Raw genomic sequence first — 24,494 nt, forward strand, 5'->3', positions numbered from 1 at the left:
ATGTAAGTTGACGAAATCTCACTTTCTCAAGCTGGGATGCTTGCTAGGCAGTTCCCAACCCTGAGAAAGATCCTCACCTTGTCCATTGGTTAGAAAAATGCGAACTTTCTGTAGCCTATGCTAGGCAGCCAGCACAAAAAAATATGTTCTAGTAAATTCAAACTATTTATTCATCTTTATTGTCAAACTATGATTCTACATTTCACTAGTCCTAATTACAATATCTATTATGAGGTGCACATTATTATGACAGTGAAGAGAGATAGAAGAACAACGTTGCCGATCCTCTGTCTTGTCAATGCCTTCTATGGAGGGTAGCTGTTACCAGTTTATTGTTCTAATATTAATTGATCATTCTCGATTTGATTTATCAAGCAAGAAATTATATTTTTCAATGATTCCATAATCAAGATTATAAAATAATCTATAATATATTATAGAAAGCAGCCTCATCTATAATTTATATTATATTCTGGTAATCAATGAAGAATCATAGATGGGTTGAAGATGATGATGTCTCACAAACGAAGGATGATGTAAAACCAATAATTTTGTGACTCATCAATCACATTTAGATTTTGATAAAATTCAATCAACTCTTTGTAGATTCATTTAATAAATTATTTCCCTAAAGTTGACTGTGGATTTTGTATATATTATGATAAATATTCAACTCCCCTCTTAACTTAGGGTAAAATTCCCAGACACTAGCCTACTGAGGCACTGACTGGTACACCCATAATTAGGTCTGTCCACGCCTATGGTAAAAGGTAGTATCGATCAACTGATTGCGTGCCGACAAGATTCAACTCACATCGTTAAATGAATATGAATTGGATTTTTTATTTTAAAATGGTAATTTGATTTTACGTAGAATTTAAAATATACAATCACAGTGCTCAGTAACCGTCATCATAGAAAAGGGTACATGCAAAGAGCTGATCGAATGAAAACGTTACGGGCGCATGCTTATTACGGCGCTCTGTGAGGTCAAGATGCCTTTTTCAACGGGATGACGCCAAACTTTACTATCAGCTTTCATAGCTTTCAGTTTTTCAAGTTAAAACATGAAGTGAGTAATAGGTTAGGCTGTAATCCCTGTATTGGAAAAAACAGTTTGAAAAATAATGTGTTTATGAACACTATAATGTATTAACATTAATTTCGTTTGTGTTTTCATTCATTGTAAAATTCTTATTAATGTGAGTATACTATTGAATTAAAAATAAAAACATAAAATTGGTTTATACTAGAAAAAATATAAGTTAATCTGGAGTAGCCATTGAACTTTCACAAAATATCAGTTATGTATTTTTAGTGACACTTTTTCAATCAAACACTTGGCTTAAAATATCAATTACCTATTGCTATTTTAACCTCAATTTATTCTAGATAATCTAAAATACTAAAATTCTAACCAATCCGGCAGGCTACATTTTGATGATATTTTGGTAGCTTAGGTTAGTTTTACAAGTTAAAAATGTTTGCATTGATAATTAACATCGCTAATTTCTTACTAACTGGCCAACTATTAATTTAATTGATAAAAACATATTAGGCTGTAATAGTAAAACGTTACAATAATAGTTACCAGCTAATAAATTCTAAGGTACTATAAATTGATGTAGGTATCGAATTATGGAATTTTTCGATATATAAATGAATGCTATTAGAAACAATAGTATATCCATAAAATAAAGTTAGGAATTAGACTTGGTACCAGGGGCCTGTTTCATAAAACTTATCACCATTCCAATTACATGCTCAATATAGCCGATAAAATCAGCTGTTCCTGTATTACAGGACGTTTTTAAGTTTTTATGAAACAGAGGCCTGATGTAAGTAGCCTACATAAGTACAGATAGCAATTAATAAGCACATATCGATTGTATAGGGGAATAAGTTGAAAATATTATATTTTTGATTAAATTTAACCCTAACTCTAGGAGTATGTAATACATAATTATGTATTTGTATTATTAATTGATGTACGTTTCTTTCTTTAGAGGGAATGAAATTTGATGCGTGAAGATGTCAGTTAAATCGGACGTAAAAATTGAAATTAATGACTCTGACGATAAAAATAATTTAAATGAGCCGTCCACAAGCGTGAGTTGTGAAGAGGTACCAAAATTGGAGGAGTTACCGGACAGTGCTGTGAAAGTAGCCAAACATGATGCTGCTTCGGGGGATACAGCTTCTCCTCAAATGTAAGTGCTTTTAGATTTTTCCATTTTTTGACCCAACTCTTTTGACTTGTCTTGGGCAAAAATGTTGCATAGACCTATAGTGAGGTTCACGTTATAATAGCCTAACAGTGGAGAATGATAGGAAAAAAGCGTTTCCGATTTTCTTTTGCCTTGCCACAGCCTTATTAAAAAAATAGATGAATCCGGTGTATTTGATTCAATATTAGCTTTTCTTTATTGTTAAAAATGATCAATCATATTTTATTAGTCAAGACTCAAGAAAATATATTTTTCAATTGATATAATAATGAATTTTTATAATTGAGATAAAATATTTTGTTTATACCGTAATTGTTATTTACATTCTTAAAAACAATCTGGGAATGTTGCGGAGCTAGAAAATAATAAGGCTGCTTTGTTAAATGGTAGACAAGGATAGCAACACCATTGTTAAATACTGCTATTATATAACGTAGATCTCAATATATCTGCAATATATTCAACAATTAATATAGTTCAGTTTGCAGTGTGTCATTGCTTTTAACAAATTCTTTCGTCAAATGAATATTAGTCATTTTTTTATTTCATTTTCTTTCATTGCGGTGGACCGTTTTGATAGCTCCAGACGTCTTATGATTATGATAGGCTATTTACGGAGTGAGCTTAAAAAAAATTCTGTCATCTATTAAATATAGGATGTATTGTAATAATATAATCACTTGTTCAAGTAAGTTGGTTCAAACTCATATAACTCTGATCTATGCAACTGATGTTGATTCTATGAATGAGTTACTTCATTTGGGTGTACTCAAAGAATTAATATCATAAGATGTGATGCATACGAGTAGTCACCATTTCCACATGATTCATGAGAAGTGAAAAATTTCCAGCCTAGATAAACAAAATTAATAGGATTTTAATCCAAGGCAATGCTGGTAGCTCTGTGAACAGTAGACCTTGCGCAGTTATAAACCACAGCCTCTAATACTGTCCATCAGATACTTGATATCTGAATCCTTCGTCGTTGGCTGGGATAAACAGACAGACTGAGTCAAGGAAGACTTGGGGTACCTTCCCTCAGATTCTGGTGAGGCCATGGACCTCATTGGAGAATAAAGAACCATTCTCCAGCTCTGTCAGCGAATAGATAGGCCACTCGAATAGTCCCTTCTTTATCGTTTATCAGAGTAAATTCTGTCATGTCGTGTTGGCGAGATATCGGTGTAAAAGCGATTAATGGTTGTCTGTAATGTACTATCGTCAAAAGCTTACCGAGTTGAAAGCAGAGAAAGGTTGAAAGGAAATACTATTATATGTCACTTTGAGTTATGAATTACATGCAATTAATAATCCACTCGACAACTGATTTATGATGAATAATCCTATAGTCTGAATTTTATGGCAATATTAGCGTATTAAGAGGCTCCTTTCGCTTTTTTATTATCCTTAAAATGCAAAATTTCAAAAAAACCTTGTATATACGCCGACGCGCAATTGAAAAAGAAACATATCTGTCAAATTTCATGAAAATTTATTGCCGCGTTTCGATGTAAATGCGGAATATAGATACATACATATAAACATAAATACATGAAGAGAAATGCAAAACCATCGACTTTAATCTTAGACCTCACTTCACTCGGTCAATAAATATTTTTCACCTTCCTAGTAAGTCGAATACTCTGATTATTCATATCTTCAGGGTGGCTACCTACCGGGAAAACTGCGATAACCTTGAATTCCTCATGATTTTACTAACCGAGGAAAAATTACCGTGAATTCCTCATGAATTTTTCATAAATTTCAATTAATTTAGTAAAGAAGTGTACAGTAACATATTTAATTAGTAAACTTCCTATAATTTTAGGTTAGCCTATGCTTTTTTAAATGATTCTTAATGAACTGATAACAGTTCCTCTGCTGTAATCATAAAGTTTTTTGTGGTCTAAGGGTGTAACTAAAGACTGTTGACCTAGTAGATTTCACATTATTTTCTGGTTTCAATCGATTTGTTGGCTTATTTGAGTATAAAAGAGTGAAACAATTTGGCGCTCGCTTATCGTTTATTTTAAAATGATCATATTCTTAGTCATGATATAAATCAATTACATTAAAAAATTGAATATTTTGATGGCTTCATTCTCTTTGTAATGAGACTTTCTTCAAGGTTTGAAGAGTCACCAATCGGAATTGGCTATGGTACTGTACATACATATTACAGAGTGAGTCATATGTATGGGAACCCTTCAATAAGTTGGAGACTGTTGTAGATATTTTAATAATGTAACTTTCAGGATAAGTTATTAGTTGAATACTCCACCTTTTGACGTACAACTGAATTTCAACCCCTCATGAGGGGGTGAGTGAGGGGTTGTAACACAAATATTTCAAATGTAAACACCCATTTTGTGGTACATCATTTTGAAGGCCTTTCAAAACAAGAAAGATGACATCAATAAAAATGTTCTATGATTCTTGTATCAAAAGTGGCGGCTGATTGAAGTTTTAGTTTTTACTTGAAACTTCAATCAGCAGCCATTTTGGATATAAGTATCATAGAACATTTCTATTGATGGCATCTTTCTTGTTTTGAAAATGCCTTTAAAATGATGTACCACACAATGGGTGTTTAATTTTGAAATATTTGAGTTACAACCCATCATTTCTTTAAAAACTAAAACTTCAATCAGCCGCCATTTTGGATACAGATATTACAGATATCATAGAACATTTTTATTAGTGCCATTTTCCTTGTTTTAAAAAGGCATTTAAAATGATGTAACACAAAATGGGTGTTTACATTTCAAATATTTAAGCTACAAACCGTAAGTCACCTCCTTATGAGGGGTTAAAATTTAGTTGTACGTCAAAAGATGGAGTATTCGACCGATAACTTATCCTGAAAGTTACAGTATTATATCTACAACTTATTGAAGGGTTCCCATACATATGACTCACTCTGTATAATTAGTATCATTAGTAAAAGTATGACTCAGAATACATAATAAATATGCTCAAATGTATTGATAAGTTTGACATTGTAGTATATTTTTGTGAGGATTTTTTGTTTTCAACTACTCACTGAGTATTGAAAATGGACACTGCCCGAAAGCACTCCACACACATGAGTAGTTAAAAGGACGTACTAATTCCTCACAAAAATAGACTGTACTGTCAAAAATTATCAATATATTTGGAAATTTAAATACGCTATTCGCAATTCGTCATGGAAGATCAAACTGAAGATTTCCATGATAAATTCTTTACGAATGTTTCTTGTTCCTCAAATAACGGAAACACTCTACCTGGGAAATTTGAAATTTTACTCTGGAAAACCGGGAATTACTCATGATTTTTTTAAATGGGTGGTCACCCTGTTTCTTGTAATTAGATTCTCATTTCGTTACTTTATTAAAAAATTTATTCTTTTTGTTATTGGAAATTCCTTTGGATGGAACTTCTACACTTCTGGTACCTTATGAGTCAGTTCGTTCGTGCGTGTCAGGTGATTAATTAAATGCCTAAATTAAAATGAAAATCAACTGTTTCAACAGCTTCGTCATTGAATACAAAGAGGTCTTGTCGAGTGCAAGAACATCTTAGGAGGTGATCATCTGGCTGAATATCGCCACAGTCACAGTACGGGTCCTCAATCTGCCTCCAAGTTGTGCGATTTTCCTTCGTGCAGGCACACTCTACTCTAAGGCGGTTCAGAGTTTTCTATTCGCCATATGACAGCTCTGCTCCTGTTGGAAGTTGCTCTCTCAACACTAAGTCAGTGGCGTCTGTAGTCTCATGCCATAATCGAATTCTTTCCTGTGGTGCCGAGGAGCCCAGCTCCTGTGTCTCTGTAAGAAAGCTGCGTCGGGACTTGAGCCGGTGATTTGCAGGGGTGTGGCCAAACATTGGGTGTCTGTTGTCGAGCTCGCTCAGCCCTACCAGCTATCTCTCTTCGGATTGATGGAGGGGCTATCTCACTGAGTTGATACAGGTAGCGAGTTTTCGTTGAGAGTCAGTGATCTCAAATCTCTGAACATAGATGAGTGGAAGGAACCGATAAAGTCAATTTGAGAGTTTTTTGGACTTGTGTATAATATTAATGTGATCAAAATTTCCTCAACCACATTTTAACGAATGAATGTGAATATTTTTGATTAAAAAAAAGAACTATTCTATGTAATATGGAGTGACCTTAAACTGAGTCAGTTTTGATGAGGTTCAATTCAATCCAAAACACTGGTTAATGTTTCTGTATGTGCAGTTCATACAGTTCATCATCATATTTTTGGAGTTTTTTCGAATAGCTCATTTGATAGATCTATCCTTTCTTATCGTTTTATCTATCCTTTCTTATAGATCTTTTCCATCATCATATTTTTGGAGTTTTTTGGAATAGCTCATTTGATAGATCTCTCCTTTCTGTTGGATGTTGTGGTGTTCACGTCTCCTTTCCTCCTCCTCCTCCCCCTCCACGAAGATCACACTCTGCACTTTTCGTCTAAAGATTTCTCTATTTTGAATGTTCTCCGCAGTGATACCAGCCTTCTCACAATCCTTCAGCGTCTGCACAAACTATACCGTCCTAATTTTGAGTTTCATTATATATTATCAGTACTTGTTTTAGAAGTCGGCTATCATCCATCTTGATATACGTCCAAAAAAGAGAGTCTTCTTTTTCTGATTGTGTGGATTATGTTGTCGATTTTACTATAAATCTCTTTGTTGGTACAAGGTCTGTAGTATTCTACCACGTCTCTCCTGGTCCCAAGAATATTTCTAACTATTTTCCTTTCCCAGCATGCCAATCTATCAATGCTTGCCCTCTCCACGATTCAAAGTGTTTCGGCCCCATACAATGCTTCTGGCTTTATAACAGTTTCATGATGTCTGATTTTTGTGTCCCAAGATACAAACCTCTTTCTGCTATAACAGACACGGACTTCTTTTCTACTATAAATGGTCCTAGTGTTTCTGATCAAAATTACAATCATAGAATTATATTATATTAATTAGGTGAAAAATTATAAATAAAGTAGAAACTCATTTAGGTACCGGTATCTAACGGATTTTAGCTTTAGTTACGTAATTGTGCTCGAACCGGGACTCTGTAAAAAATGTTTATGTTGGTAGTAAGTTGAGGACACATAAATTCAAAATCCATAGAAAATGATATGAAATGCTGCTATCTCAGAGTTATCTCTTGTCAGTTATGAAGTTATTGGGCTTCATCTTTATAAAAGGCGAACGCACACAGCAACAGACCGACGTCTTTGTGCGTTGCAATGGCTTTCAACATTCGAACACCTGGGGAGGGATTTTTCCCGTCTGTCTGTTGCTGTGTGAGTTTGCCTGAAGACTGATAAATTAATTGAAGCTATAAGAGTGATGTCAACAATATAACTACGGAATGTTTATTTATTTATTTATTTATTTATTTATTCTAGATATTACAATTCACTTAATTGGATAGAAACACAGACCAACGTCCAAAACGTCTCTTATTCCAAATTTTGTTGAAAAATAATGTCAAAATAAAGGTTATGTTCACCTCGTCCAATAAAACACAAATTTATGCTATGAGGAAAGTTAAAGTTCAAAGTACTGTCCAAAAATATATATGAGCTGGAAATTTTGAATTCAGAATGATTAAAATACCAAATTATAGTCAAATATTGCACTTAATATCACCGCACTTTGAATAAATTAAGTTATTTAAAAAAAATTTGAAGCCAAAAATATACATACAACTTTCCACGGAAGTTTCGGCGGAAAATCACAAATAAAAGGCAGTTGAACTGTGTTTGATGAAAATGAGTTGCTAAAGGTTTTCACACACCCAGTTACGTGTAGCTAGGAATACGTCTTCGGAACATGTAGCCGTCCTTCTACACTATGCACGCTACTCGATCTGTCCCGTTCACACCAGCGTAGCTACATTGAAAGATAGGACGGATACGTCTTTCAAAAACTAATTTCTAGCAAAAGTTTTGAAACATCAAATTACACAGATTTATTAATCCCAATTTAAATTATTGAACTAAAATTATTGGGAAATTATAGTTTAAAATAGTTATTTTGAAACTGAAAAAATAGCTTTTAAACGAAAATTATTGTGTATTGTATTCCAGTACCTAATTTTGAGTCAACCGTGCTTATAACATGGCAAGCTTACCAGCTTCTACATGTACAGATTGATATTCGGTCAGATCTGTTAGAAGTATATATAATATCATGGCCTATTTCTGTATTGGTTTCATGGTTTGGTAAAAGGCTGTATGAAATATAATTATATGCTATTGTGAACTTGATACAGTGTACGTATGAAAAGTTTTCCAACATTGGATTTTAATACTTTCAACATTTTAGTTGACACTTTACAGTGTAGTACACACAAAATACTATGCTTTTGGAATTATTATTGAACGTGAAACGTCGATTTATGTGCATTAGTGTTTTTTCAATGGATGATTTACATCCCAATGTGTATGATAGTTTAGCCTCATACTCAATGGGTCCGAAAAATTGAAATGAGTTACACAACTTGTCGCTCACACAAGTGCGCCGTTTTGATCCCTTCCAAACGTTTTCGGTTTGGTATTGGAAAGCCTTGCCCCAAGAATTTTCAAGACTCAGTCGGCGCTATAGGAAACTCCTCTCCCGCCCCACCTTGTGGTCACCACTGTGTTCAGTCTGAATGATTAACCCTTGAATAACTTACACGGACTTCGATTTGTATTTTAAGAAATCATGATACAGCATTCAAGGATCCTGTGATGATGACACTCAAACTTATTCCTCCAGTCGTTTTTGTTACTTTCAGTAGTCTGTTGGGGGAAACATACGGGGTGTCAGTTTGTATTGAGTTAGTGCAGTTGGCTACGACATTGCGTACCGCTAGCATATAGTAAAATGAGTATAATTCATTAAAAAAATGATTGCTTCTTCCTTTTTTTGTGCAAGGGATATTTCATAAATATTGCACAGGTTGGTAACATTGCGGGATAGATGACGCTGCAACAACGAGCAACACGTCAGCTGTTTAGTTGAAAGCTTGAGGAAACAGTGTGTTAGTCTGTTTCATTGTAGTGTATGTATATTCCATTTTTAAGTTAAGCGACATTTAAATGGAGCCAGTAAATGTCTTGAGGACTCTGGCTATTGAAGAACAATGGGGATATATAAAAATTGAGATTTACGTGGAAAAAAACTGACAGAATAGAAGTTTGTGGTGAGTTGAGATGGACCATAGTACGGAGTTCAAATCTCTTTCAATGAGAGAAAAGGTCCATTTTCCCCACGACCAAAAAATGGGTTGACGAAAACAATCAAAAGTCAAACCGATAATGATGTTTGCATACGATAACCAAGGATCATCATGACAGACAGGGTTCCGTGTGGAAGAAGTGACACTACAGTTTACTATCGTGATTTCCTGAACAATATGCTTGGGGTAATGCACAAGAACCGACGTCTGCTGCTCAACGCTATTGTGAGGTCCTCGTTATAATGGCAGTGGAGAAAAATAAGGGAACAGGGTTGCCAATTCTCTATAATTTGACTCGGACTGTACTAAAACCTAGCCATTTATATTGGATAGCTGTAATTCAAATCTTCCGATTACATTATGATCTAATATTAGTTTTTATTATCTTTGATAGAATAATCCATTTCATGTTAAATATATTACATTCATCAATAAGATATCCCTCTACATATTTTAATTCAAAACCTTCATAACTGAGATCAGATTTTTATTCTCACACACACCTGAAATCTTGGGGGCTTGTTTAAAAAGCTGTGATACAATAATCTGAACTTCAAATCAACATAAATTAAGTTATCCGGTAGGTATTCTATTTGATTCCATTTGAAAAATAATACCGAAGAAATACTATTTATTATAAAATAATTTCAATAGAAATAATTCTGAAATAACCTTATATCTGGAAATATTTATACCGGTACCAGTAACCTATAGCCTACGGTTAGGCTAACTGAAGCACGTTTGTGTGAATTGACGAAGTCTAGGATGGTCAGAGTTATCAACATTTAAAAGCATCATTACAGGTATAATTCTCATACTGTAATATCTAAACATTATTCCATTTATTCAAAAAACATTTTCAAATCAATTATACGACTTGTCTACTCAAGTATTTTGTTAGAATGAAGAAAAACATGGCAGCTTAAGATTGTTTGTTTACATCTGTACAGTCACTGTAAAAAGAAAAAATAGTTTTTTTTTGGCAAACCGACAACATTGCAAATATAGAAGGGGTAGTGCTTTCTGATTTGTCAAATGATAGAAAAGTATAGCAACACTATCACAACATATACTGTCATAACGTGGAGCTCACTATAGACACTCATTCTCTATTACAATGCCCGTCCACACATTGCGATGGGTACGTCCTAATCGAAAACCTACGAGAATACGGTTGGCAGGTGTTTCCTGAAAACGAGTCAATGCTTGAACTAAGTAAGGGTGGATCAAGACTGCGAGGCACAAATATCATAGGAGATTGCGTTATTATAGAGAATACTGAAGTTCCAAACGGAAAGTTATTGACGCTGGAGGCTGGAAATATTTACTTGTGCCATTAGTGACCATAGATTTACTAGAAAAACTATTAACAGCTCGAGAATTTCCCATGTGAATGTTTTTTTCGGATGTTGCTCACTTAAGCCTCTTATTTATGCGTGTTTAATGCAACGTGCGTGGTTGATTGATTAGATGATGAAACGTCCATGTCACCGGAACCCACGAACCAGGCAGTGCTAGCAGAGAGGTTGTAACGCCCCCGCCCCCGATCACTAGACCAACCTGGCCGGCAGGTTACATCTTTATTGTGGCTTGATTTATCCAAAATATTTCAATTCAACAAACTCTTCCTCCTTTACTGACTATCCGAAAGTGCTAATGATTAAAATTACAGTCGAACTAATTGAGTTGAAACTTGTGCGCCAGTCGTGCTAGTCGTGATTTCCTAATAAGACTAATTTGAGTTAATGAAAATACTATAGCTATAAAAAAAATGTTGAATTGTTTCTCTAATACAAAGAGAAATGGAAAATAAGTAATAATGTGGCAGTCAAAATGGCTGGTAGGGAAAAGTAGGTGTTAATAGTTCATGATTATATTTCTAAATAAAGAATGTTTTGTTGAAAACATTCAACAATTTGGTGTTTGAATGAATGATTTTTTTTAATTCACTTGGTTACTGTTTTATGGTGATTTGTTATCCATAATCATTCTAATTAGGTTTTGGACTATAAAATTCATTAATTAGCATATTAATTAATACTACTTTCCAAAATTTGGTTTTTTGGAGATATAGACATTTAGGAAATTTTGGGTCTGATAGCCTGTTGCTCCTATCCAACTATTGTAATATTTTTCCAATCAATTAATATAAACTATTGGCATCTCGTTAAGCTTCAAGCTTCAGCCCATTTGGAAATCAATCAGCCATAAGCTTATAAATCTCTTCCCACGGGAACCTAAAACTGTAGATCCAGTTATATCTGAACATCACTCCCACCACTCAAGCACAAGCCTAATTCTTGAGTGAATTACATCACCCTAATGAAATTTTCCAAGATGCACATAGTAATATTTTTCATTGTATTCATACGTTTGCTGCTACGTAGTTGTGGAAATATTATTGTTTTTAATCAAAGCACTTGCCATTTTCACAACCATTTATTTAAAAAATGTAGTTATTAGCTCCGGTTAGTAGTAAACCCGGAGGATAGTAATACTGTAGTAATAATAATAATGATTAGTTGGCTTGCACAGCCACTACATGGCGCCATGGCACTTGGGCTATTTTGTATGCAATAGGACGACTCATGCCTTTGTATATTGCAGCTGTCACTAGTGAGCTTTAATAGGGATTGGTAATGTAGGTAATGTAGCTACCAAAACCAGCCTCTGAATTTTATCAATTTAATCTTACTCAATCTGGATACCCACCACAAAATCTCCTCTACTCATCAACAGTAAATTATCTTTTTTCTCTCTCTTTGGCAGGATTATTTTGGAGTCTATGGATTTTGTTGCGTTTTTTCCAGAAGAAGTGACTGTTATGATATTGTCTAATTTGTCGTCAGAAGACCGAAATAATTGTAAAAGTGTAAGTGAGCTGTGGAGTAGGGTGACCGATAATTTCATAAAACGACAACATGAGCGATTGAAAACCAACTGGGGAAAAAGAAGGTACTCCGTTCATTGTTTTCCAATCAGTGATGAGTTCAGGTTTGGAGCAATGAAAGAAGTTCTACTACTGCCTTCAAATGTCGCCCATGACTACTCTTTCTACTACCCTGTCTGTATGCGCAGAAAAGGCACTCGTGGTCCGTTTTATTTTTATCGATTTTGCATTGATGAAAAATTGAAAAAGTCACTGGAGTATTTATTCAGCACCTATTGTCCAGAAAATATAAGCAACGTATGTGTCATGGGAGGCTGTATAATTTGGTTATATTCCTCTCTAACTGCTTTAACGGTACACTGCTTCAACTCCAAACCAGCAACACATTTAAAAGTGGAAGCGGTTGATGATTTTGGTAGGCGTATTCGTATTTCAAATGACAGAGAAATGGACACTCTTCTGACCATGGACAGTGATCATATTGTTTTAAAAAACTTGTATTTTTTGAAAGTATGGTGCAAAAAGACCCTTGAATCAAAATTGGAGCGAGAATACAGTCGATCATATGCACATAAAATTAGTTTATTTGATAGTTGCTTGATCGTGTCAAGCGTTACGAAATATTCCTCTGTTATCGAAATTCATAACTTGAAGAATGATGTAAACAATACGTTAAAAAAATCTTTTACCCTTTCTGGAAAAGTTCGAGATCTACATTCAAACGAGCGTTTCATTTTTCTTGATGTTTTATTTTACCAAATGTACATTGAAGTACGCGATAAACATACTTTTGACATAATCTATTCTCATATGGTATCTTCTTCTTACGTAATACAGGATGTCTTTGATGACTATGTTATTGTCAAAAAACTCTTTAAAGACAACAAATATAAAATATTGACTCTTGCTTCTGGTGAATGGTTGAAAATTTCATCGATGACCGAAAAACTTTACACGGTATTTGAAAATATTGCCCTTTCCCGCCCTTCATCGGACGAAAAATTGCAAGTTCTGGACTGGCCAAGAAATAGAGAACTATTTACTTTGACTACTAATCAACTGGATAATAATTACGTTGTTATGCGTGTAACTGAGTTGAGAATTATAATTCTTGATCCTTACTTGAAAAATTTCGTTGTTTATCAGTTTGGTTAGCCTGAAGTGAAGTACAATCGACATTATTTTCTGCTGTTGAACCAGTGAGTGCTGATTAGAGGCTCAAAATTATGTCTTCTGTGGATGAGTTTACTTCATATTATTTCTGTCATCCTAATTTTACTTAATGATACAGATGAAAATTAATGAGAAAATCAACGTGTTGAAATGTTAATAAATAAATAATTGTTATTGAACGAAAATCCAAAGTTAAATGCTGTAAACCACCCCGAAGACTTCTGCTAGGTACTGCAAATATTGACTGCAGGGTAAAGAAGGAAATTCTATGAGAGCTACTATCACTACTACTTTCATGGGCTGGCAAATAATTCTGGTTTAGTAGTTTTTATAGAATTTCCTTTTAGCAGTTCACCTTTTTGTCAATATTTTCAGTAGCATGAGTTTTCGGTGTAATTATTATTTATTATTATTCAACGAAAATCCAAATTAAATGCTGTAATTAAATCTTTATATAATTACATATAATAATAATTAATTTATTAGCATTTGAATAATTGCAATATCTCAGTAATTTTCATCTGTAGTTTAGAGGATATTTACAGCATTCAACTTTGGATTTTCATTCAATAATACTTTATGATATCTGTTATCTTTATTTATTGTTATGATTTAAAACTATGTTTTATATTGAACTCATTTGAACTTGTAATCTTCGTATGTTGTTCAGTGGAGTTTTGTGATACTTCCAACAGTTTCAGAGATATTCGCTCTTGAAGGTGTGAAATTGACCGAAAGAAACCTACGATAAGGATCAATCTTCACGATGCATTTTTAGAGTTATAAGTCGTGAATGAGCAAAAATTGAATAAAAACCTGTTATTTTAACAATATAACTGTTGGAAATATCACAAAACTCCACTGAACAAAAATTGTGGAAAATTTATCAAGCTTCATTTTTGAATGGTTAGTCATGTCGATTGAACCTATTGTTCCCAAGATAATAAGCGTGGATGCAAAAAGCTGAAAAAATGCAACTTTAAAACCACTCTCATCCCCTTAGCACATGAGGTAGTGATGGGGACTTTTAATATGTTCTCCTCCCAACTAGTCCTAACAAAGCTGCTCAGTCAAAAATTGTGTTCAAAACATCCCCTCTAAATTACTTTGTCAATAAGTAGTATATTGTTACAAAACTGGAGATTTTATACTAAACACTAAAGAAGCTGCAACAGTCGTAGGGAAATGCGTAAATGTGTGAGATTATTGCTCTGTTCTATTATTGCAATGTTCTATAAGCTCATAGTCAGCATGGATTTTTCGATCGATTTTTAAAAAGTTATATGAGCGGAAATAGCAAAGAATTAGAGACTTTTAGAGACTTACGTTTTTTAAAAAAATTCAGACATTCAAGAGCGGATATCTCGAAAACTATAGAAGATATGGAAAAAGTTGTGAGGATGTAGGAAATTGTATGAGCTTCAATTTTGTATATAATAGTTATGTCCGTAAGACACATAGTATTCTAGTTATATGCGAGAAACCAAAAAAATTGTACCTTTAAACCACCCCCACCCCGTTAGCACTATTGTTAGAGGAGAGGGACTTTTGATATGTTTACTTCCTTACTACCCTAAGCAGAACTGTGGGATCAAAAATTGTCTTCGAAACTTTTCCCTCTTGTACTTATGTAAATTAAATTACAAGGTTTGGGGGAGAATCGAGGTTCAATCGGAGTAGTTGTTCAATCATATTTTGTAAGGACAACATTACATTCATGTCCTCAATGAGAGTTCTGAATGATCTCATCCTATTAAGAATTTCATGATCTGAAGAAAGACATGAGCGAATTTTACTGTCCGATTACAGGATTTTTCGGAAATAGGTGAAAACTGGAAAATGAACCGAAAATACGAGATTTTAAACAACAGAGTACACTTTAAACAACATTTGTTTAATATTACCACGTTCCTAACCATCCACGACTAAAATCACAGGCTTGGATCTGTGCTAAAATTCACATCACAACCATAGAGTATAAAATGAAATGAAAAAATCTTTATTATGCGGAGTTAGGACAATGTCCTCTCTAGCACTCAAACTCACCAAATAAATCATTCTATACATCAATTCTATACTCTCTGCTCTGATCACAGTACATTTTTGTTCCACTGTGCAATGCTTGAGCTGGCATGCTATCATAAACGAAATTCATGAGTGAATTTGCGATTATCCTTGGAAAATATGATTGAACAACTACTCCGATTGTCATAGAACTTAATGCCAACTTCATGTCCTGAAAGTTTCATGTGGATCAATTCAACCGTTTTTGAGGAATAGTGGTTTGTCTAGTTATTTATTGAATTCTCCCCAAACCTCGTAATTTACATAAGTAGAAGTGAGAACATGTGTCTTAATTACAGTAAAGGAAAAGTTATAGAGGGAAAAGTTTCGAAGACAATTTTTGATCCCGCAGTTCTGTTCAGGGTAGTAAGGAGGTAAACATATAAAAAATCCCCCCCTAACAATAGTGCTAACGCGGTGGGGGTGGTTTAAAGGTAACATTTTTTGGTTTCTTGCTTATAACTTGAATACCATGTGTTTGATGATTCCGTTGATGAAATTGCATTGTTCAATATATTGGATTGGAAAGCGAGTTCTAGTTGTGTATCCCGATAAATTCAAATTATTAGAATTGGACTGTAAATGTTTGATAAAATTCTACTAAATAATATTGAACAGATTACTAAAAAATTGAGTTGATGAACATTCTGGCTAGGAATTTGGATGGACTATTCACTTGAGTGTTTGGTTTTAGAAAATTTAGGAGATGAGCATTGTAGATTGAAAGTGTGTTGTCCATAGGAATGGGTAGAATAGGATAGGATGATGATGATGATAATAATAGATATGATGGTGAAAGGTGGGCGGATTCACTCATTTACATTTTTCGACTCTGCTTTTTTCGAACTTCCACATAGTTTTCAAACTACCTGTAAGATATCACCTTCAAAACATGTGAATTTCTTCTAGTATTTCTTGAGGGTTTGCTAGAGATTAGTAAAGGTGTAACCACCGAAAACAGTTTCTCACTTTATTGAAATTCCGTTCTAGGCCTATCAAATTTTGATTCCCACCACAACATCACATCCACCACTTCACATAAAATGATATTTTTTTTCTCTTTTTTGACAGGATTAGTTCCCAGTCAATGGATTTTGTTAAATTTTTACCGGAGGAAGTGACGGATATTGTCTGGTCTCATCTAACGCCAGATGACCGTTTTAGTTGTAAATGTGTAAGTGAGTTGTGGAGTAGGGTAATCGACCATTCCATACAACGAAAACTTATGCGATTGAAAACGAATTGGGAGAACATACTACTTGCTTGTTCACGGTATGCTCGTGCTAAGAATAAGAATAAGAATAAGAAACTTTTGGCCATTAAACAAACATAGATGTAATAGGCTTCGTCAATCAACATAATACATAGATACATAGTCAAACATATATCACATAAAACATGAAAAGAAATTATAATATAGGTATTCAAGCTAGAATAAGGGTACTAGTATCACAGTCCATGAACTCTTTAATATTATAAAAAGGATTTTTTCTAAGCCAATTATTAATTACTGTCTTAAAGCGTTCAACATGCAAATTTCTTATTCTAAGAGGGAGCTTATTGAATAATACATATATCTGATACATATGGCTTTTATGTGTCTTGGACAGTCTTACGTAAGGAGTTTGGAGATCAGTGTTTATTCTGGTATTATATTCATGATTATCACTGTTTCGAGAAAAACTGTTTAATTTGTTCTTAACCTGTAGCAAATTGTAATAAATATACAATGAAGGTACTGTCATTATTCCAAATTTTATGAAACTCTCTCTACAGGAATCTCTTTGCTGTAGGTCAGCAATGATTCGAATAACTTTTTTTTTGTTGAATAAGAACCTTTTTTGAATTGCTGCTGTTTCCCCAAAGCATAACCCCATAGCTTATCAGAGAGTGGAACAGGCCAAAATAAGTTGTTATTAATGTTTGTGTACTCACACAATATTTAAGTTTTCTTATAAGAAACACAACTCTGGAAGCTTTTCTACATACAAATTCAACTTGTTCCTTCCAGGTTAACTTAGTATCTATATACAATCCCAATAGCTTCACTGCTCTATTCTTACAAAGATTATTAACTAGTGAAAAATATATATATTCAGTTTTATCATTGTTAATTGCTAATTTATTTGATTCAAACCAGGCTGTGAATAACTGTATACTTTCCAATAACATTGACACAACATCGTCCCGCTTTTTTTGGAAGCACATTAGAGTTGTGTCATCTGCATATAAAATGGGAAGACAATTAGGAATAACACTACAATGAAAATCGTTCATGAATATCAAGAAGAGAAATGGTCCTAATATTGATCCCTGTGGTACTCCTGCCACTACGTTTAGAGCTTCTGACTTCTTATTGTTGACTACTACGATTTGTTTCCTATTTTCTAAGTACGACATGATTACTTTCAGCTCGCTACCTAATACACCGTAATAGCGCAATTTATTCTCCAGTATAGTGTGTGAAATGCAGTCAAATGCTTTCTGTAAATCTATTAGGCAAACACCTGTTATGAACTTTTTTTCGAAAGCTTCCAATATCTTATTTACAATGGTCTCGACTGCAGTTATGGTGGAATGTTTAGGTCTATATCCATATTGATGTGAGTAGAGTAAGTTATTGGAGTTGAAGTAATCATACAACTGTACAAACATGCAGGCTTCGATAATTTTACCAATAATAGGTACTAATGCTATTGGTCGATAGCTGTTAGCCTGCGTCTTATCACCTTTTTTGTAAATAGGACTAATTTTACTAAGCTTCAAGCATTCTGGAAATTTTCCACTCATCAAAACCTGATTAATAAGAAATGTAAGTGGTATCAGTATACCCATAACATGCCTTTGACAATAACATTACTCAGGTCATAAACATCGCCCGCTGTAGAGGAACTTAAGTTTTTAACAATGTCAAGGACCAGCTTTGGTTCAACCTTTTTCCATTTGAAGCTGTTATGTTCAAAGTTCACAGGCATATTAAAGTTGTTTAATAAAACTGGATCATTTGCAGGAGTTCTACTGCTAGTATTAATAGTAACTGATACACTTACAAAGTATTCGTTCAAAGCATTCACAGAAATGGGTGGTTCCTGCTTCTCATGTCTCACATTTGCTGATTCAGTTTTGATTATTTTCCTTGCCGCTTTACATTGGTTTTTTGCCCTAGCTATACATTCATCATTTGTCTTTATTTTAGAATTGACAATTGCTTTTCTATAATCTCTTTTGAATTTTAAATAGTTTTGTTTGTCTTCAATCTTATCACTATTCTTCCATCTATTATATAAATTAACTAGCCAGAATCGCATATTTGCAATTTGTGGTGTGTACCATTTGTTACAGGATTTTTTCTTAGACCTCTCAGAATAACTTATTACAGGACAACATATATTAAAATGATAAATTATAACATTCATGAAACCTTCAAATGCCATATCAAGATTTTTACAGCCATACAGCTGCGTCCAGTCCACATTCAAAAGAATGTTATTAAGTTCGCTCAATCTTGCGTCGGATATCAATCGCTTAGTTATCGTCTTCGTGCCAGACTTCGTCCCCCGCTTGTCCACTTGAACCTCCAGCCACACTCCTGCGTGATCTGATAGCCTCCCTTCGCCCAATAATGATACTTTACACAATTCAGATCTGATATTCGTGGCAATAGTATCCAAGCATGCTTGGCCTCTAGTAGGTAAATTATTCGTACAATATACATTAAACGATCTAAGAATATTTAAAAAATCATGACAAGCCAAACTATTAGTATTCAAGATATTCACATTGAAGTCTCCCGTCAATATGATAGATTTATAACTTTTTGTGAGAATAAAGTTCAAAATATCTTCGAGATAACCAAAGAAAGCATTCACATCGGAGTCAGGGGTCCTATAAACATTAATAACAATAATAGAATGCTCCACTAATTTGATAGCTGAAGCCTCACATAGAAAATCAACACAAAAATTGGTAAAATCAATAACCTCGTATACCGAGTCCTGTCTAACATATATACATGAACCTCCGCGTGACTTTGGTGGCTCTCTATAATAGCAACTCGCAAGCTTATAATTGGAAGGCACATAAAGGTTTATTTCATCTCTCACACACCAATGTTCACAGATGCAAAGAACATTGACTGGTCTGTCAACAAGCTCAGTCTCGATCAAATCTATTTTGTTTCTTATGTTATAAGAGTAGAAACATCAACTTTGATCCACCCAATTATCCACGTTTACTGCTCCTATTCCTATAAACTGGGAAGTTATGTGAATCATTAGCATAAGGAAGCCCACCATTCGCAGTTGTAATGTCAACATCAATAAACAAATCTGTACTCTGAGTTATGCAATTCGAATTAGAAGTGAGTCTATCTACTGTTCTAAAAAAGAAGCATGTTGAAGAGGGATGGGTGGAATTGAATTCGATTTTGAAACATACTCCTCTACACATCTGACAATCCTATCACCGATGTATGCCTTGCCGAATCTATTCAAATGCATCCCATGAGTTGTGAAGAATCTTCGACCTATGTAATTTATGTTTATGAAATGCACAAATGAATATCTCTTACAAATTTTTAAAATTTTTCTGTTAGTCTCTTTTATCGCAGTATTCACACAGGACCATTCCGCCAGGTCGTAGCGATGTGGAATTGAAAAAACACAAACATTTGTTTTATACAGTGCCGCCAAACGTCCCCGCAATGCCGCCAGAACATCTTCACCTTCATTTTGCAGTGAAGTTCTCGAAATTATCAGGAAAGACATCGCGGAACTTAGCCCCCGGCTTCACGAAAGAAGTGAAACTGTAGCCGCTATTTCTCCGCAGACATTCCTTCCCTGACTATCAGCATAATGATGTATATTCATTTCACTACACGTCTTAGAGTTTTTGGAGAGCTTCTCAATTTTTGGATTAGTCAACCTGCCTTTATTATTTGGCTTTTCAATCATAGGTTGATTTTTTACTATATTTTTATCTAATCTAACATATAGTTCATCATACAGTGTTCTCCATTTATTAGCTTGTTCCCGTTCCGAGCCTTGCCCATTTCTTAAAGTCAAGTTGTCCGCTTCCAACGCCTCAATAGATGTGGACATTGACTGCACTCTCCCTGATAGAAATTCATTCTCATCCTTGAGTGTCGTAATCATACCGTTCAAGTCTTGACTCTGACTCTGAATTTCAGATTTCAACTGCTCTACTTCCATTTTCAAATCCTGTACGTAATTAATTAGATCATCTCTCTGCTGTAGAAGTTCTACCTCACGAATACTGTGAGTTTCATCAGTACTAATCGTTCTAACGTTCGGTGTATTCACAGCCATATCACGCGATTTAGGAGTAGATAACACCTCAAATTCTTTGCTCGCTGATTTCAATGGAGTAGCAACCGTGTCCTCAACACCCGACGCAGAATCATTATCTAAAAATGAATGATTATGAGATCCGGAATTACAAATGACCGTCTTCATCTCACGATCAGTCTTTACAGAAGCAGAACACCCGAACGTTAGACATCTCCATGAGAGCTGTCCATTCAATAGAGTACGATCCTTTCTATAACTACAACCGTCCACCTTTATCCCTTCCTTACCTCTTTTCGTTTGAAAAGCTTGAATTATCATGGTTATGGAAAAAATATATACTTATATATAGAAATGAATATTAGAACCGAGCGTAAATACTGTTCAATAGAAGAAGGGGCGAGCACGTAGAGACAAGGAGAAGTGAGATGGAAATGCTAGGATTGCCAAGAGAGCAGTCAAGGCATAGTCGAGGAAGCTCTTGATTTGAAGGATATTCAAGTCAATATTCACGACTCTATAATTTAATGACTATCTATATTTTACTTTGTTTCTATTATAGTATCTAACTGAATCTCTCTATAGTATGATTATTGAGAAAGTTAATTCATCAGAAGATATAAATGAACTTGGATACAGAAGAAATGATAAGAGTTTATTTGAAAATGAGGAGAGATCGCGGGCTATCTGTTGGTTCGCTCAATGTTATTGTTTAGTTAACGGTACATGCAGTAGATGACAGTTGGCTACAACAGCTGACTTGCTTAGCGCGTTATCACGAACCGGCGGCTGGCAATCACCTATAACCATCAGTGTAGAAATATCAGTTCGTATAAATGCTCAAGCAGGAGGAGGCATGAAATGATAAGTTGTAAACAATTACTGTTGAGAGTCGAAAACTTTGAATACCTTTACACCTATTGAGGTTAGTAATCACAATACTATGTAGTCTTCAAACAATTTGTAAAGTTCTCACAAAAGTTTTAGTATATCGATTCACCACACCAATCTCCACAACAATAAACACACATTAAGCTTCTTCTAATGCATTTGAATCGTATTAAACTTGAAAAATAGGAGAGACACAAAACTTGAAACCAATACAGGCAGATCAGTCCTGCCAACCATTCTAAGTTTATAGAATTGAAAGATGCTACTGTAATTCCTTCCAATGTCCCCCATGATTACTCCATCTACTTGCCTCTATTATGGAGAGAGAAAAAACTTACATTTGATTTCGAACTCTTGCAAATCACGAAGTCTGGATTGACTGTAATAGTAACAATTCCATTTCCTCGTCCAGAAGAGTTGCTGAAAGTTTGTGTCATGAAAAACTCATTTGTTTTGATCACCGTATTTGAAATTATCTTCTTTGATGGTCATAAACTCACACCCATTAGGCCCTTCACTGTTCCTGATCCCCCTTATGAACCACCTTTCCTAACAATGGATACTCATTACATCGTCTTTTTGGAAAAAATAGTAATCTATTGCTTGTTTGGTACATTTTGGCCGATTACAGTGACATTTTATCGTTGGGCCGAACCAGGCATTTGTCTGAACTGCAGTCTGTTTGATGGATGCTTTATCATTTCCTATCATAGAAATGATCCTGGAAAAACCTCAAGAATTAAGTTCGGAATTTGAGAAATGCATACAATATGCTCCAGTTGAGTTTTCTTGTCGATTGAAAAGTTGAGTATCTGGATTCGAACGAGCGCTTTCTTTTCTTGAATATTGAAACATACGATTATCGCTGTATCCAAGTACGAGTTATTTCATCACGTATTGTTATAAATATTCGATGTCTTACTGCATGACTCAAGTATCCAATGGTATTGTAATTTTCAGAGAGCTTAATGAACCTAATCAAGAATTTGAATCGAAAATACTAAGTCTTTCCACTGGCGAATGGTATAAAGTTCCAAAACTTATGTTTAGCAAGAAATTGTATTCTTCATTTGATAATAAATTTATTGTGTCATGGTCCAGGACTAAAAATACTGTAGTAATGTTTGACTGGAGAAATAAAGAACTGATGCACTTGTCAACTAAGACACCAACATCTTTTCATTTCATTGTTCTAGGTGTAACTGATCTTATGTTTGTAGCTATCAATGCACATACTAACATTCTGGTTAATTTTATGTTCGACAAAATTTATCAAAGTTGGTAAATTTAATTTTCCGTCTGGCGAGATTCAGTAAAGTATAGTCAATGGAAAAAGTCAATGATGTTGACCTTTTGTGTGTGGTCGAATTATTAATTAAGCACTACTCACACTAGCGGCACCCCAGTTGCAGATACCTTTATCATGCACCTATCAACATTACTTATTCAAAATTGTCCAATTAAAGGCTCATTACTTATTCTATATTCTGTGGATTTGAAGTTTGTTTTCTGTTATTTCCTAAGTTTATTGTCATCCTATCTAAATTTAGTTGTTTGTTCTATTAAGATAAATTATTTGATTTTTAGAAATTAATATGGACATAACTTACATAATATTTGGACGGTTTGAGTCAAAATTAAGAAACACAGAGTGCGGCATCATAATTTCCTTTTTTCAAAATTTAATACAACGAATTGTAAAAGTCAGAAAAGTTTTATCCTATTTTCAGAATGTAAGTATATATTTAAAGTTTTGATTCATGTAGTTTTGAAGGGTATATCATCATGGAGTTGACGTTCCCCACTCTGGATACACCAAGAGTACCTATTTCTCGTATTTAAGATCACCCTTTCAAGCATTGCAGGCTTAATTTTGGCAATTTTCACCTGTATGCTGTTCTTCAAATGTTGGAGGGTCTTCGATTGGTCCACATAGATACGGGATTCCAAAAAACGTAGAAAAAATTAGACAGCAGCAAATCAGGAGGTGGAAAAAAGGAAATTATGATGCCGCACCTGTAGAATAAGTTTTGGGCTATAGCCTGTTTTTTTCTTCTCTGTCTATTGTATTGTTTGCTTCATCCAATAAATAAATATACAAAATAAACAAATTCTAATCACATTTTTATCATTGGTATAAATGCAAAATTTTACTATTTCTTCAATAAAAATGTGATCGTTTTCTCGTTCTCGAGTTAGTTATATGTATGCAAGTAGTCATATGTATGTATGTATGTATAATAAGTGGATGAATGTTTGAGTTATTAGTTAAAAAATATATTTCTTGTCAAATTATATTTAGAGAATTAATAACTTTTACAAGGAAAGAATTCGAACTGCTTCGATGACTACTATTATATCCATGCTAAATTATTCCTTTGTTTTTGCGAATAAAAAATTAGGCTGGATCCTAAAGTGCAAAGTCTAAATAACTTTTTTGAATTCTGTAACTAATCCATAAATAATAACAATTTAAAGTAATGTTTATTTTCATAGACATTTATCAAATATTATATTATTTATTCTAGAATACAAACTACGAGGGCTATATTTTTTTCAACTTCCGATGTGGTATAAAAAAGAAACGAGTGAGAGTAATTGAATGAATTTATTATCAAAAGTTATTTACATTATTAGTTACTTCTTAACATAGTCACCATTCAGATTGAGGCATTTTTCATACCTGGGTACAAGCTTCTTAATACCTTGTTCATAGA

General features: G+C 34.1%; 2 protein-coding genes across 4 annotated transcripts in view; both read left to right on the top strand.

The window, feature by feature from the left end:
• LOC120353597 overlaps positions 1-24,494 on the top strand; it is an 89,657-nt gene that overhangs the window by 29,863 nt on the left and 35,300 nt on the right. The window contains exon 2 of one of the 3 annotated variants that reach the window (XM_039438022.1): positions 16,652-16,852. The exons of the other annotated variants lie outside the window; for them this stretch is intronic. Coding sequence (XP_039293956.1) covers positions 16,668-16,852 — 185 coding nt within the window. The 5' untranslated portion in view covers positions 16,652-16,667. The remainder of the gene's footprint in view (positions 1-16,651; positions 16,853-24,494) is intronic. 3 annotated transcript variants of the gene reach the window in all.
• Positions 1,047-24,494, top strand: part of LOC111062679 (copper-transporting ATPase 1-like) — a 132,929-nt gene continuing 109,481 nt past the window's right edge. Inside the window, exons 1-2 of the mRNA XM_039437262.1 lie at positions 1,047-1,202; positions 2,007-2,210. Coding sequence (XP_039293196.1) covers positions 2,032-2,210 — 179 coding nt within the window. The 5' untranslated portion in view covers positions 1,047-1,202; positions 2,007-2,031. The remainder of the gene's footprint in view (positions 1,203-2,006; positions 2,211-24,494) is intronic.

Source organism: Nilaparvata lugens, chromosome 11 (assembly GCF_014356525.2).
Source record: "Nilaparvata lugens isolate BPH chromosome 11, ASM1435652v1, whole genome shotgun sequence".
Lineage (NCBI taxonomy): Eukaryota > Metazoa > Arthropoda > Insecta > Hemiptera > Delphacidae > Nilaparvata > Nilaparvata lugens.